This window comes from Mastigoproctus giganteus, chromosome 12 (assembly GCF_048544385.1).
Source record: "Mastigoproctus giganteus isolate SK-2022 chromosome 12, ASM4854438v1, whole genome shotgun sequence".
NCBI classification, from domain to species: Eukaryota; Metazoa; Arthropoda; class Arachnida; order Uropygi; family Thelyphonidae; genus Mastigoproctus; species Mastigoproctus giganteus.
Window position 1 is genome coordinate 163,288,718 of NC_143586.1, and position 16,542 is coordinate 163,305,259.

Below are 16,542 nucleotides of genomic sequence, written 5' to 3' on the forward strand. Positions count from 1 at the left end.
GGCATCTATAGGTTTTTCCCTGCCTCCTATAGATGCAGGATGTAGTCGTTGGACAAAAAAAATAAAAAATAAAATAAATAAAACCAATGTGCTGAAAGTGTTATTTCAAGCAAAGTAGCCAGCAGAAACAACACTTTCAAATAACAATATTCACACTACACAAACATTACAATTTATACACTTAGAACATTTTTCAGAACTTTGTGTCATCAAAGAGAACTATGGCAACATTCTATCTTCTATTGCAGTTTCTAATGTTTGTTTAGGAGCTGTCCTCTACAAGATACAATACAAATACAATGGCTCTATTATTTTTCCTAGCAGAAATCAAACTTGCAGATCTGTAGCTCTTTCTATTCCCACCCCTTTCTCCCTCCCTCCCTCTCTCTATTCACAATGGTGATTACACTTTTGTGAATAGAAGAGAGATTTTCACACATAATCTCAATGCACTTGCCCCAAATGCTTCGATTACCTGTTTATTTTTATGCATTCCATTCATCCCATTGCAGCCTAAATCATGAAGAATACCTGTTAGTTGGTACATTAGCTTAGCTGCTAGTATTACCTCCACGAACACCTCCAGTATTTGAATTTTTTAACAATTGGTCCCACTGAAAAGATTTTGAAAAATGAAATGTATATGTCCATTGTAATCACTCATGAAAACTCTTTTCCCTTTATCTTTGACAGGAGTTTTGTCTTTAAATTAATTCTACATCAGTAGACCTGTGATTTTTGTTATTTAGTATTTTTTTTTTTTTTTTTTTACTTGAAGATTTTTAATACTGTAAGAAAACTAGTGTTCAGTTTTGCTAGAATTTTATGCTGTATATTACTCTCTCTGCAAGGTAGCCTTTATTTTTCTGCCATGGATTATCATGGCAGTTTGGGCAGTGAAATAAAGAAAGAAAGAAATAAAGAAAGGGGGAATCATAGCAGCAAGCTATTTCACTTCCATGTTTTATTTTATTTGCATGATTGTTTATGTATTAAAATATTGTCTTAATTTGATTATTATTATTATCTCAATGCTGTAGGCTTTATTTCACTGCCATGGACTCCGGAAGCTGAATTTAAGTGATAATGAGATCCAGTCTTTACCTCCAGCAATTGCCTCACTTATTAATTTGGAAGAACTGGATATTAGTAAAAATGGTAAACTTACAATTTGCATAAAAGTTAATAATGTATTACAGCAAATATTTTGCTGCAAATTTAAATAGAACTTCTAAAGACATTATATACTAAAAAAATTGAACCAGGAATAGCATTTCAGTTTCATTCTTGGTATGCTTACAGGATATATCTGTTTTAGAATATTTCTTTTTTTATAAGAATTTCAAGGATTTATTATAAAAATTTTAAATACCTAGTAGTTGTTTGCTACTTTCCTTTTTCATTTAAACAACGTCATTTGAGTTGATTGTTATTCATTGGGAAATTTATGTTTTGATTAAATTATTTTCTTCTTATGACCGTATGGTTAAATTTATTGGATAATTATAAATTCCTCTAATGTAGCAAAATGCTAACTGTTATATCCTGGGATGGTAATCTAGTAGGGTTTACAGAGCATGAACACTTAAGCATAAAGAAGTCCAAAAGTAATGTAATGTAATGTCAACTTTAATAGGTGTTATCATATACAGCCTCACATGGACTAATCTGATGAATAAGCTTGCCCTGAGTGGGCATTAGAAAACAGATCAAAAGTCTGAAAAGCTGTTGTGGCTGTATCTGTATCATGGCAGCAGTGATTTGGTGGTTGTGAAACAGTGAAGTAATAGCTGCTTAGAAGATAACAATTATATATATACAGTTTGCAGGCAGCCACATTGCAAGAATTACAGGAAGTGTTATTACATTGATGACACGAAACATTTCCAATTTCCCTTTAACAAATCCATGCTGTGATTGCTATAAGTAAAACAAAACATGGATTTGTTAAAGGCAGACCATGCCTCACCATTCTGATTAGGTACTGTGAGGTTGTTACAAAGGAACTGGATGCAAGAAATTGACATATACAGCCACTCCCTGACTTACATAAGGGTTGCGTTCCGTGGAACTCTGCTTAAGTCAGAATTTCCCTAAATGCTTATGCAGCACTCACAACTATGCTTGCTGAATTTGATTGAAGCAAAAAAGAAATGTTCGATGAACATGTAAAATAGAATTATTTTACATGTTCATCATGTAGGAAAAATTGCGAAAGTTTACAAAATTACAAAAGTGTGCAATTACAAAAATTATAAAATTACAAAAAAAAAAAAAAAAAAAGAGAGGAGACAGGCATAATGTCAGCAAATTTTACCTCTTGAGCATCATCGCCAGACACTGATTCTGGCAAGCATCATCGCCAGAATCAACGTCTTCAGCTGATAAGTTGTTGTTATTTGGTTTTTAGGAGCATTAGCAACTAAGGCCATATTGCTCCGGGGATATGCGGCGGTCATTCCCTGACCTTTCCGCATCCTCCATATTTTGTGGCTCATGGGCTCGAACCCCGGTCTAATCAAGAAGCATGTGTTACGCACTGCTGCTCCTGCCCACCTGGCTGCCGAGGCACCAGCTGATAAGTAAGCCGATGTATCTTCATAAATGCTTTTGCTTGAATGGCCATTAGAATCAGGGGCACTCACACCTGAATTTGATTTTCTATCCATATTATTAATAGCTTTTCCATTAACAGCAATGCAGCATTAGGAGGTGAGTTACTACTATTGCAGAAGGATGGTTAAATGGTTGGAGAGGAAGGGTGGTTATAAATGGCCACTCCCTTCATGGATTAATGTGATTAGTGGCAGTGTTATCAGGGGCAATGTTATTCCCCCTTACTGTTGTTATTATTGATTAATGATATTTATGTAGGTATTTCCAGTTTGGTGCCAAAATGTATTGATAATAGATAGTTGGGCACAGTGGTTATTGCTCCAGTTTATTCAGTATTCAGGATATGCTATTTAAGATGATTTAGATAAACTCAGCAGATGCACGGGCAAATGACAATTGAGGTTTAACAGTGCGAGATACTCAGGTTAAATGCAAGCTACTGCATTTGGGTGGTAGTAGTAATCCCAGAATAAGATACTATCTGGGTGATACTAAACTTAAGGTAGTGGAGTATTAAAATGATATAGGGTTAATTCTACTGTCTAACATGAAATTCTCTGAGCAGTGCAAACAAACTGCTACAACAGCCAATGAAGTTCTGTAAATGATATACAAGAGCTTTTCCAGTGGGGTTAGAGGTGATTATATATATTATATAAGGCAAAGGTGTGCAATTATAAAAATTTCAAAATTATAAAATTACAAAAAAAAAAAAAAAAAAAAAGAGGAGACAGGCATAATGTCAAAAAGTTAGGCTACAGTTTGGAAAGGATGCAGGTTAGGTTTAACACAGTGGAAACAGACGATTGTTCTAGAAACTTGCCATGGGGTTTACCAAAACCAGTAGTGAAATTCAAAGATAAGAGCTAATGGTGCCTGAGGTAGGATGCAGACTTCCTTTTTCTGTGATGATTGCTAAGGTTGCCACTTGGTATTCTTACTTGTGAATCAGGTAGGTTGAATTTCAACAAAGTTCAGTTATTCTGCAACAACCAAATTCTTGCTTGTTGAAATGACTTGTTAATAACTGTGGGTATGCCTTCCATATGTGAGGTCTGAAAACAATGTGCTAGTACATTTCCCAAATTGTGTTCCGCAGACCAGTTCCAGGGGATCCATGAAATAGATCCTCTGGAACTAGTCAAATTATTTGTTCTATGTGTAGCAAATCGATGATAAATAAAGTTGAGTTGTTTTAAACATGAAACTTTGAATTTTCTTTTCAGAAAACCCAGTGTTCATACGTATGTATATATACAGAGAAACATATATATATATATATATATATCCATACAAATAAATTAGAATGAGAGTTAAAAAATAATATCTATATATATATATATATTTTTTTTTTTTTTTTTAACTCATTCTAATTTATTTGTATGGTTATATTTCAAGCATTTGTATTTCAAGCAAGAAAATTGAGTATACTGAGATGCAAAGCCATTAGAAAGAGACTCAGAGAGGACATAAGAAGATTTAACACAAGAAAAGTAGAAGGGAAAAATTAAGGGAAAACAAAGGGAAAAACTAAGGGAAAACAAAGGATTTAAATCAGCAGCCATGAGCAGTAATACAGAAAGACAAATGATACTGAAACTGAAGAATAGCGATGGTGAAGAACAGTGAAGAATAAACAGCAGAGAAGGCATAATTCAAATAGCAGAAGACTACTATAGAGAATTATACAAGGAGCGAGGGAATGATGCCAGTAGTGGGGAAGATGGATTGCAAAGTAGCAACACGTGCGACATACCTGATATTCTTCCTGATGAGGTAGAACATGCATTGAAGAAAATGAAGAATCAGAAAGCCCTAGGGGAAGATGAAGTTACTGTAGAGTTGTTAAAATTGGGAGGAAGAGACATAATGCAAAAACTGGCAAGGCTCTTCACAAAGTGCATTAGAAAAGGTGTGACGCCTAAGCAGTGGAATAATGCAATCATAGTTTTGCTGCATAAGAAAGGAGATAAATCAGAAATTGGAAATTATAGACCAGTTAGCTTGTTATCCCACATCTACAAGTTGTTCACAAGGGTCATTACTAACAGATTAGAAACAATACTTGATGAGAGTCAACCGAAAGAGCAAGCTGGCTTTAGGACAGGATTCTCAACTATGGATCACCTTCACGTAATATCACAGCTAATGGAGAAAGCAAATGAATATAAAATTGTGGATTATGAAAAGGCATTTGACTCCATACAGCATAAGGCAATGTTTCGGGCACTGGAAAGACAAGGCATAGATACCCCATATATTATGATTTTGAAGAAAATATACGAGAGTGCTACCTCCTTTATTAAACTAGACAAAGACAGTAGGAAATTTAAAATCGAGAAAGGAGTTCGACAAGGAGACACAATATCTCCGAAGCTGTTTATTGCTGCCCTTGAGGAAGCTTTCAGAAGATTAGACTGGGTGCAGAAAGGAGTCAATGTGAACGGAACAGTACCTAAACCATTTACGATTTGTAGATGACATTGTGGTCATAAGCCACGATCCCAAAGAATTAAAGGAAAATCTTAATCAGTTATGCACAGTTAGTAAGGATTTTGGACTAAAGATGAATATGGCTTAAACAAAAGTAATGATGAACAAGTATGCCACAGAAAGGGAAATAATGATTGAAGGAGCAGTAATTGAAAAGGTGGAGTCATACTTATCTGGGACAAGTTATTAGGCCGACCGGGCTAGCCGAGTGGGTAAAGTGCCTGCTCGGCAACCCAAAGGTCGCGGGTTCGATTCCCGCCTCGGGCTTGGATCAAAGTACTGCAAAAACCTTGGGAGGTGCAATATGGCCACAGAAGCCGATGCGCCAACAACTACCAAATCAAAAAAAAAACAAAAAAAAAAAAAAAAAAACAAGTTATTAGTTGTAATAATGATAAATTGCTGGAAGTCAAGAGAAGAATAAATTTTGGATGGATAGCATTCAAGAAATTTAGTCACATACTGAAGAGCATATCCCAGACAATATCCCAGTTTGTCTGAAATGTAAAATAATGAACCAATGTATACTCCCCACCATGACTTATGGAAGTGAAAGTTGGACACTCACCAAAAGAATGGAAGAGAAGCTGAGAACTACACAGCAAAGAATGGAACGAATTATATTGGGAATCAGACTCTTAGATAAGAAGAGAAACACATGGATTAGGCAGCAAACTCAAGTAAAGGACATCTTATCAAAACTCCGTAGCCGAGTGGGCAGGAGCGGGAGTGCAGTAGCACACGCTCTTTGAGTAGACCGGGGTTCAAGCCCCTGACTGCTGAATACGGTCGATCTGCCAACCCGCACTGGACCAGCGTGGCAGATAATGGTCCATTTCCCTCAGCATGAATTGTTGAGGAGGCTTCCACCCTGCAGTGGGTTGATAATGGCTGCACTTTACTTTTTTTTTTTTTATCAAAACTAAAGAACTAAAATGGTCTTGGGCAGGACACATAGCTCAAAGACATGATGACAGATGGACTAAGAAAATAACAGAATGGTTATTTTCTAATGGCTAGAAGAAAACCTGGAAGACAAAGGCAGAGATGGATAGATGATATTCATGAGTTTTTGGATAATAAATGGATGGCCAGTGCTCAAAACAGGAGGAACTGGAAAGTTGCTGGAGAGGCCTTCATCCTGCAGTGGATTGAAAATGGCTGATGATGATGATTTAAAGCATCATGTAGAGGAATATGTTTTTTGCTGCCTCTGATGTTTGCTGTACCTTTTTATTTTATTTTTATCATGAAAGATTCAGTTACAAACTATTTTAACGTTATTCAAATATATGTAAAAGTATATATAGGGATCTTCAAACTTTTTTTGATTTTTGAAGGGGCCTGTAAACTGTTTCTGATTTTTGAAAGGGTCCATAGATCTCAGTAGTTTGGGAACCACTGTGCTAATATACTAGAAGTTGAATGTGCTGGTGCAAACCAGTGTAAGCAGGGGTTGAGGTGTGGCTTCTACACCACACACCTGGAGAAATAGTCAACCCTTTGTGTAACTAGGCAATACAAGGTGGTAGTTAACAATTGTCACATGGTGCAATATGACCACTTTCCTTAGTGGAAGTTTAAGTGGTTTAAACAATATTTGGTCTCAGTACAGACTTGGGCATCTCGTGTTAACTATCACTCTGTGAGAGTCCTCTTTCGAGATAATGAAGGGCATTATGAATAGATCCAAACCATCACCAGATAGTCTGTTGGACTGAAGCATTTGATAATGTTCTAGGATGCATCTGGATCAGCTGGTGTATTTTCTCTCTCCCTCTGCTCTACCAGCTGTGACAAGAAGTAGGTCTCAGTTGTATGTGTGAGTATGAGCACTACCAGGGTCACATTATGAGAAGGAAATGGGCGTGTGTGTATGCCAAATCTAAAAATTTCCTCTTTATATATCTCCCCACCAAAATTTTCCCTCATATACATCTTATGAATGGTAAAACTAATGGAACAAACTTATTTGCAAAAATATTCCAATTCAATTCACAAATATATATGATTTCAGCTACAAAATTAGTTTTGTCCATCTACAGTCAGTCAAGCCTCCCTTACTACTTTTGGTAGTCTCAATTATTGGTTCTTTTGCCATCACTTATCTTACTTGGCATAATTATTTACTTTCTTGTAGTGGCAAATGATGCAAGAAAGCAAGCTTATAAGTCAGCAAAAAAAAAAAAAAAAAAAAAAAGCAAAAAAAGCCAACACTTCCATTTTATCTGTCCATCCCCTCTAATGGTTTATCTAGTTCTTTGTTGAATTTATTCAAACTATCCGCCTCCATAATACCAGATGGCACAGCTGATGATGATGTTACCAACAGGAAAAATTCTAAATGGGAAGGATTCAAGGAATTAATCTTGGAAGCTACTTTTTTTTTTTTTTTTTTTTTTATGAAACACCCCAAACACGAGAGGTATTAGAACCTATAGTACTTAGTACCCTGCTTGAGTTGGAGGTTGAGAAGACAAAAGAAGATATTTGTTGACATTAGATTTGAACTTCTGTAGACTACAATTTTCAGGAAATACGTATGAAGAAGGTTGTTCCAGAAAATGGCAGTTGAATGAATAAACAAGGAAGATGAAAAGTAGGTTTTGCGAGTTTGAAATTGGACAGTAAATGGATGTTGGCTGGTGGCGGCACGTGTTCGGACTGTTTTGAAAGAGAGAGCAGGAATTATAGAAGCCAATTCAGAAGAACAGTGTCCATGGAAGTATTTGTAGAAAAGGAATACAGCAGAAACAGTACATCTATGAGAAGTGAGAGGAGAGATTCTGTTAGAGAGGAGTCATTAATTAACCTAACTGCCCTCTTCTGAATGGGATCTAGAAGCCTGAGAGAGGTTTTGGGGGCACTGCCCCAGATGTGGGAGCAATATTCCATGGTAGGGCAGATTTGCGATTTGTACAGAGTGAACAGCTGTTTGGAAGAAAAGTAACGCTGAGAGTGAAAGAGAAAACCAAGTTTTTTAGATGCAGAGGAAGCAATATTTGTAATGTGCTTGTGCCAAGAGAGATTAGAAGTCAGGGTAATCCCCAAAAGAGATATATCATTTTGCCTAGAAATCGAAGTGTCATCAAAGATAAGCATAAGAGCAGAAGAATCCTTTTTTGCGAGATATAGGACACACTGAGGTTTAGAAGGATTGAAATCAACTAAGTTGTCTTTGCCCCACTGGAGAATTACCCGGAGATAGGAATTGGTAGCGGATATTCGAGAAGTTGAAGCTGGTTGAGCAGGGCAAGGTTTTTCAAAATGGAAAATGGAATGCAATGTGCTATCATCGGCAAAATTATGGATAGGATTTCTAGTCAATGGAAGAAGGTCATTACTATACAAGAGGAAAAGAGTGGGGGGAAAGAATTGAACCTTGAGGGGACACCAGCATTAGTGGAGAAGTTAGAAGACAGAGAGCCATCTACCATCACCCTCAGTTAGCGGTCAGAGAGAAAACTGGATAACCAATTACAAAAAAACAGTTGGCAAACCATAAGATGGAAGCTTGTTTAGAAGACCTTTATGCCGAATACAATTGAAAGCCTTTGAGATGTCAAGAGCAACTGCTTGTGTTTCACCAAACTTTTCCATTGAATTTGGCCATAAATGGTTAAAATAAGCCAGAATATCACCAGTGGATTGACACTGACGGAATCCATGCTGGCGATCGTTGATCAGACGGAAGGTTTCTAGGTAGTTCGAGTTGACGGTTAATTGATTTTTCCATTACTTTAGAAAGAGTAGAAGTAATTGCAATGGGATGATAATTGGATGGGAGAGACTTGTCATCCTTTTTAGGAACTGGCTGGATGTGAGCAAATTTCTAAGCAGAAGGAAACCACCTTTGGAATAAGAAAATGAAAAAGGCGGCAAAGAACAGGGGTAAGTTCAGGAGTACAGGTTTTGAGAACGAATGGAGAAATACAATCAGGACCTGGAGCTTTCTTACCATTGAGATTCGTCAAAATCCTTCTAACATCATTTTGAAGAAAAACCACAGTAGGCATTGAATGGAGCATGTTGGGAATGGTGGGAGGTGTTTTACCAAGATCATTAATACATGAGTTGGAAGAGAAATGGGATGCTAGCAGGTCAGCTTTATCCTTGGGTGAAGTGACAACAGAACCATCTGGTTTTGACAGAGGTGGGAGCAGATATGGGCAAAAGTTACGGCCAATAGCTTTGGCAAGAGACCAGACTGCTCGGCTACCATTAAGGCAAGAAGCAAATTTTCTACTCTTAGCAGAAAATGAAATGGAAGAATTGGAAACAAGCCAATTACGATATTCAACATTCTTGTCTTGAACAGCCTTAGCACATTTATTGGAAAATCAAGGTTTAGATAAAGGACGAGATTTTAGAGTGGAGTGTGGAATAAAGGATTCCATTCTTACAAGAATAATTTCACTGACATGATCTGAGCAAATGCTGACTTCAGAAGTTTTGAAACAGTAGTCTGACCAAGGAAATGAAGAAAAGAAATCTCGCAGGTCATCCTATTTTGCATTCTTGTAATTCCAAACAACATGAGGTTGGAATAGCCATGAGATAAAGGCTCCATCGGAGAAGAGACAATCACCAAGTTGTGATCTGAGGTACCTAAAGGATCGACTCACTTCAGCCGTGTACTTAGAAGGGTTGTTCATGAGAAAAAGATCAAGCGTGTTGGCTGTATGGTTAGGATTGTCCGGTATTCTTGTAGGTAAATGAACAGTCTGTGTAAGGTCATTAGTAATTGCAAAAGCCTTAGCATTTCAACCAGCTGGGTTGGTGTGACTAGAAAACGGAAGCCAGCTGGAGTTGTGAACATTAAAATCACCATGGAAAATTTCCTCACTGTTAGGAAAGTTGGAGTGGAGAAAGTAAGTTGCAAAGAGAGGAAGTCGAACAGCTTCAAGTAATTAGTGATGTTGGGAAAATGGTAGAGACAACAGATGAATTTGACACAGTGAGTTAAGAGATTTTATGTCAGAGAAGATCGAAGAAAGGAGATTCCAAACTACCGATTCTCTGACAGGGAATATCGGAACTGACATATGCACAAGTACCACCTTTGAGGCAAAAGGAATCATAGAGTGAATAATTTGGGCAACTGAGATGAGGAGTAGTTGAATTAAACGATAACTGAGATTCTGTCAGAAAAAGTACATGGGGTTTGGCAGACTGCAAGTGGAAATGGACATCATTGAGATTCGAATTGAGACCATGTATATTTGTGAAATGAACTAGGAAGTGTTTGGGCGGTTTAGATCATTTCACAGTTAAGCTTACTCTATTAGTTTGACAATTCATGGTGTTATTCAATAGTAGTAAAAAGTGGGTGGGAGACATCTGTATGAAGTAATCAAATTTTTGGATATGTCCTACATACCGTAAGAATATACCCAGATCCTTGACATGACATGGCCTCGACAATGCCCCCGCATACACACTACTCGGACTCCCTCCAGTCACTGTCTGCCAGAGTAGAGGTACTAAGATTATACACTAGCTGATCCAGAAGCCTCCTAAAGAGTTACCAGTAGGTTCAGTCCTGTGTACTAACTAGTGGCCGGCCTGCGAACACTGTTTTGGAACTGCACCCTCAAAATGTAAAGAAGATTGGATCTCGCCATGATGTTCATCATTTCCTCAAAAGTCATCAGTCATACTGCATGATGGAAGAGATGGGGAAGGGATGACCGGAACTTAGCTCTGGAGACTAAACATAGTTCCACCACTTCAAGCCTCCAATACAAGGCTTTTCATACCAACTAAGAAATACTGTTCAGATTTATACCTAAATAGATGTCAGATGAATTAATGAGGCTAGTGGCAGAGAAGAAAAATGCATGGAATTCATATAAATTATCAGGGATACAGAAGCCTATGGTAGATATAAGCCAGTCTGTAATCAATTCACAAAGGAGGTTAGGCAACCTCCTTTGTGAATTGATTACAAGAAATCTTTGGCAAAGGATCCAAAGAAAAACAGCATATGTAAACTCTAGAAGGACAGGCATGAATCAGATAGGTCCACTTGATATCGATGGTTCGACTTAGCAATAAATAAACTCCTACACCAACCATAAGAATAAGTATTTTACTGTAACTGAAAATTTACAAATTAAAATAAATAAAATTACTACACTATGTATTTACAAAAACTGATATTATAATAAATTAAATTATGTACATTGTGAAAACATTAAAACTGTAATAAAATCCTTGCAATAAAATATACTAAAATAAACCGGATTAAAAGCATTAAAAACCTGGAGCTTTCGGAAGCATCGGCTTCCTTCCTCATCAGTAACAAAACTTCCTGCAGCACTTCCTTATATAACAGGCTCACGGTACTTATACACGTGGTTCAGTCGGCGAATGGTCTGAACTGGAAGCGGAAACAGCTCGGGAGTGTGCCAAGCAAAACCGTTCATCTGTACTTAGGACAATGGTTTCAAACAGAGGATGCATACGCATACCTCTCTCCCTATTCATGATATTGTTGTCGGATGAACTGATTTGTAAGCTCTCGAGCCATTTACGGTCCCAGAACCCATGCGCTCGATCCACAATAACCGCATCCTCTGGGGAGATTTGATGCTGCCTCTCCCAAAAATGCTTGGCCACAGCAGACTTGTTGTAATCAGTGGTTTTTATAGCATTTGCATGCTCCCCCAGATGATCCTTGAGCCGTCGTTTTGTCTCGCCCACGTGTATGAGTTTATTTATTGCTAAGATATGAATTTGCCCAACCTCAGAAGCCTTTTTTAGGAGATGGTTCTACTGTTGATGCTCAGATAGCTGAAAAACTGAGTGAGTATTTTGCATCTACATTCAAACATGAGGAATTGTGTAGGAAACTGGAAGCCAGAAGTTTATTAAACTCTTAACGGGGAACTAAATGATTTTGTAATAACTCAGAGCAAAGTGGAAGAAAAATTGTTGAATTAAACATAAGAAAGTCACCTGAGGTGGACGGGATCTATCCAGTTATATTAAAGGGGAGGAGCAAAGGAAGTAAGCAAACCCTTAGCCATAATTATGAGAGCATCCTTGGACTCAGGGAATGTTCCCATGGACTGAAGATGTGTATATGTATCCGCAATTCACAAAGAGGGATTAAAGGGTGTTGCAGGTAATTACAGACCTGTTAGTTTAACTTGTGTTCTGGGAAAATAATGGAGTTACTGGTTAAAGAAGCATTGCAGGATCATCTAAACAAGGCTGCAGTTATAGTTCAGACACAGCATGGGTTTGTTAAGGGGAAGTCTTGTCTGACCAATTTTATTGGATACTATGATGTGGTCACAGAGGAACTGGATGCAAATAATCACTTTGATATCATATACTTGGATTTCAGGAAAGCTTTTGATATTGTTGCACATGCAAGACTGCTGTAAATTGGAGCAGTGTGGTATTGGAGGCAAGTTGCTGCTATGGATAAAGGGATGGTTGAGTGAGAGAAGACAGAGAGTGGTAATCAATGGACACTGCTCTTCTTAGACTAATGTTATTAGTGGAATCCCCCAGGGTTCCAGGGTAATATTGTGTACAGTTCTGGGGGCCTCATTTTAGGAACAAGTATAGAGAAGGTTGATTGATTTTGATTTTACTGGCACAAAAACGATTATGGTTATACTGCGCCAAGAAAAGTATAGAGAAGGACAATGAGATTAGTGAGGGAAAGAAAGGGTTGCTCTTACCAAGGAAGGCTTAAGTTCTGCTAATTGCAGCATCTGAAGAATAGGCACCTTGCAATGTGATCTGATTGAGGTGTATAAGGCCTTGAATAGTTTGAACAAGCTCAGTGCTGATGGGATTCTTTCTCTTGCTCAGATGGACAAAACAAACAAACTGGACAAACTTTTGGAGCAAATGGATGGGTGAAATGGAAAAGTGTAATTTTTTTTTTGCTGATGCTGTAGTTATTCTTCAGATTGGGCTAACATAAGAGGTGAGGTTACCCAAGGATCAGTACTTGGACCACTACTGTTATGATTTTTCTGAATGACATTGATGAAAGGATACAGGGTGTATTGTTAAAATTTTCAGATGATATCATGATCTGAGCAGTTCTTCATGATGACTTACATACTCTCCAGGGATGGTCAGAAAAATGGCAGCTGTGTTTTAATGCAGCAAAATTTAAGATGTATTGGTCATATCTTTGCGGAATAGCAACTTCAAAATAACTTGTACAATTGAACTGAAATTAGTAAATAGTGATGGAAGAAAGGGATCTGGGAGTTACAATACAGTTGGATGTATAGTTCTTTGAGCAGTGTAGATAGGTAGCAAGGAAGGCCCATGGTGTTCCTGTCATTTATCTTACATTTTCTTGTGAATGGAGATCATAATACCACTTTATAAGGCAGTTGTAAAACCACACTGGAATGCTGTTTCATATATGGAGACTGCACTTAAAAAGAAAACATTGAGCTTCTTCTAAGGATCCAGTAGCAGGCAGTGTGCCTGGTGAAATCAGAAATACGTCGTGCATATGAGGAAACACTTCAGTTATGTAGGCTATTCAATTATGTGGTCAAATCTCCTCTAAGGTGTCTTGTTTACAGGACACCTTAGAGGAGATTTGACCACAGTGTTTAAGGCTCTGAAAAGTGAAAGTAAAATGAGTGAGGGTGGAATTTTTGCTCTTAAAAATGATTCCAGTACTCGGGGCAATAAATTCAAATTATGGGAAGGGGGTTTAGTCTGGATTGCAGGAAATTTTCTTTTAGCCAGCAAGTTATAATTACTGGAATAAGTTTCATGGATCATTGAAACTGACAACCTGGGGAAATTCAAAGGTCAGCTGGATAGACACTTGCATGAGGTGGGGGTCAAATAGGTATTTTATTTTATTTTATAGTTCATCTATTAATACTTTTTATTTATTTATTTTTATTTATGTTTTTTTTTTTTTTTGGCTGGTGCAGCAAAAGCATTGGGCTTTCTTGTACCATCTGGCTAATTATATTACTAATATACCTGTAATGCCTTTCTGTACTTGGTATATATGTTCCACGGCCTTTTCTATCCCAATAATAGGGATAATATCCAAAATTTCCTGATTTCACTCTCTTCCTCCCCTTCAGTAATTGTTGTCAGCCTCTGTATTAGTTTTCATTGCGTTTAATTTGTATTCTAATTTTTTTTCCCTTTATAATTTTCATACCTCATTACATTTATTTCCTTGTTACAAATTTTTAAGTAAGCGCTTCTGCCTGATATTTGTTTTCCTTGTATTTTCCAAAATCTTCCGAAGGTATTAGAATTTTTGAATTATATTTTCAAATATAATTACATTAGGTATATCTTATGTAATAATATACTAATGGTACTGTTGTGGATTTGCTTTGTTATTGAAATTGGAATAAATTATGCTGAAAGAAAAAAATTAATAAACTGAAATATCATTTTCTAGGGATTCTGGAAATACCAGATAATATCAAAGGATGCAAGTGCCTTAACATTGTTGATGCTAGTGTTAACCCTTTGGGCAAGTATGTATTTAGATTTTTATCATTCTAAGAATGAAGAATTAATGTACTGTATTTGCTAAACCATAAGACACCCTTTTTTTCCATGGAAAATATTACCTAAAATTCACCTGTGCCTTTAGCTCTGAACATACCAATATTGCAGCATGCATACCGTGCACAGCTCTTGTTAGTGGTACATCTACTGGTGTGAAAAAAAAATTAAATAAAATAATAAAAGCAAAAATTACAAATGAATATATAGTTTAAATTCTGCTTTTATAGACAAATTAATTTAACACACATAAGGTTCATTAATGATTTCTTGGTGACATTGATTCTTGAAGGACAGACATTTGTTTTGTTAACCTATATTAAATTTTGTCATTTCAAACATCTGATCAGTAAGTGGGGGATTATTGATTCTGGTAGCTTTATGGACAATGCACTTTCACCATGATGTGTTGTATGTTATAGGAAAAAGTTGCCCAATTGTTCTGTTGCTTAGCATACACAAGTGAAGTTTTACATATTTCACCAGAACTCGTCCTTTATTTCTATGGAGGAGGGCAATAATAACAATAATAATTGAACCCCTTCATTCTAGAAAGGATTACTGGGAATTGCTATTAACTCTGACTTACCTGAAATATATGAGACACTTGTTACTAATCCTCTCCTTCTGCTTCTTCCCATGGTAGTTTTAATTCTTTATAAATTTATAGTCCTAATGGAAACGGTACAGGAAGAGGTTTTTGTATGTTGGCTTCAAATTTGAAATTGGCTTCAATTTTATATGGAAATATAAATACATTTCCATATATTTTATATGGAAATGTATTTATATTTGTATAAATACAAATATATATTTACAATATATTTGTACTAAATGCAAGATGGTTTATTAAATTTAGTAGTATTCACAGTGGCAATAAATACTAAGATAATGTCCATCATATCTGTTAAAGTTGTGAAGTTCTTAGTTGATAACTTTATTGTGCTTTATTCTTGAATATAAATCAAGAATAGGCAAATTTAAGTTAGCAGGCAAATCAAAAATTAAAATATTTTCGGGTGCTAATATAAAACATTTTGGTGATCACACCTGTATGTAGTGGTTGGGTGGCCTTCTAGTGATGCTGTTGATCTTCCAGCTTATCAATACTGAGATCCACCACCAATAGCTTGAGTCTATTGTAGATTGTCTGCTTCAAGAAGACTCAGTATATAAAGCTCTTACCTTGTAAAATGTACCTTCTTGATTGATAGCCAATATTCCAAAAATGGACATCTGTAAAGAGTTTTTTAAATGAAGCTGTACGAACTCAGTGGTTATCCTCTTATTTAATACTTATGTTATTTCATTAATGATATAATTAAACAATTCTAAATCTGAGAAATTCAAAAAATTCACAACACTTATCATTGGAGAATATGCTTAACATGAATGCAAGTCTTGTTCTTTCAAAGTGAGAATAATTATTGTCATTAAGATAATCATAACTTTTAAAAGCTAAACTAAACAGGAAAAACTAAATCAATACTTTAAACTTTAATCCATAATCAAGTTTTGCACATCTCCTCTGCAAATGTTATGTCATATACATTAGCCCTGGCAGTGGTGAGGAAACAAACTTAGTTGTATTTATATTCAGTGTGGAGTGAAATAAGAAAGCTTATACTCAATAATGTAAACATGTGAGTAGTTTTATAACAATGTGAAATTTTATATAAATGAAAATATACTGAGGTAATTATCAAAATAATACCTGTTTTTAAATAACATATATGCCCTATTAAGGCATTTGTTTTTATTTTATTACTGACAAAGAAAATCGGTTACAATTAAAAGTAGACACAAAAAAATTAGAAATCACTTCTAAATTAAAACTTAATTCTTCATTTCACAATAACTTAAAGTTTCCTTTTTTTAATAACATATTTTGGAGGGAAATTTTCT

General features: G+C 36.2%; 1 protein-coding gene across 3 annotated transcripts in view; it reads left to right on the forward strand.

Moving 5' to 3' along the window:
- LOC150077559 (uncharacterized) overlaps positions 1 to 16,542 on the forward strand; it is a 536,301-nt gene that overhangs the window by 41,421 nt on the left and 478,338 nt on the right. For all 3 annotated transcript variants that reach the window (XM_090386199.1, XM_090386201.1, XM_090386200.1), the window contains exons 3-4: positions 1,041 to 1,158; positions 14,528 to 14,606. In XM_090386199.1, the coding sequence (XP_090242325.1) occupies positions 1,041 to 1,158; positions 14,528 to 14,606 (197 nt within the window). The remainder of the gene's footprint in view (positions 1 to 1,040; positions 1,159 to 14,527; positions 14,607 to 16,542) is intronic.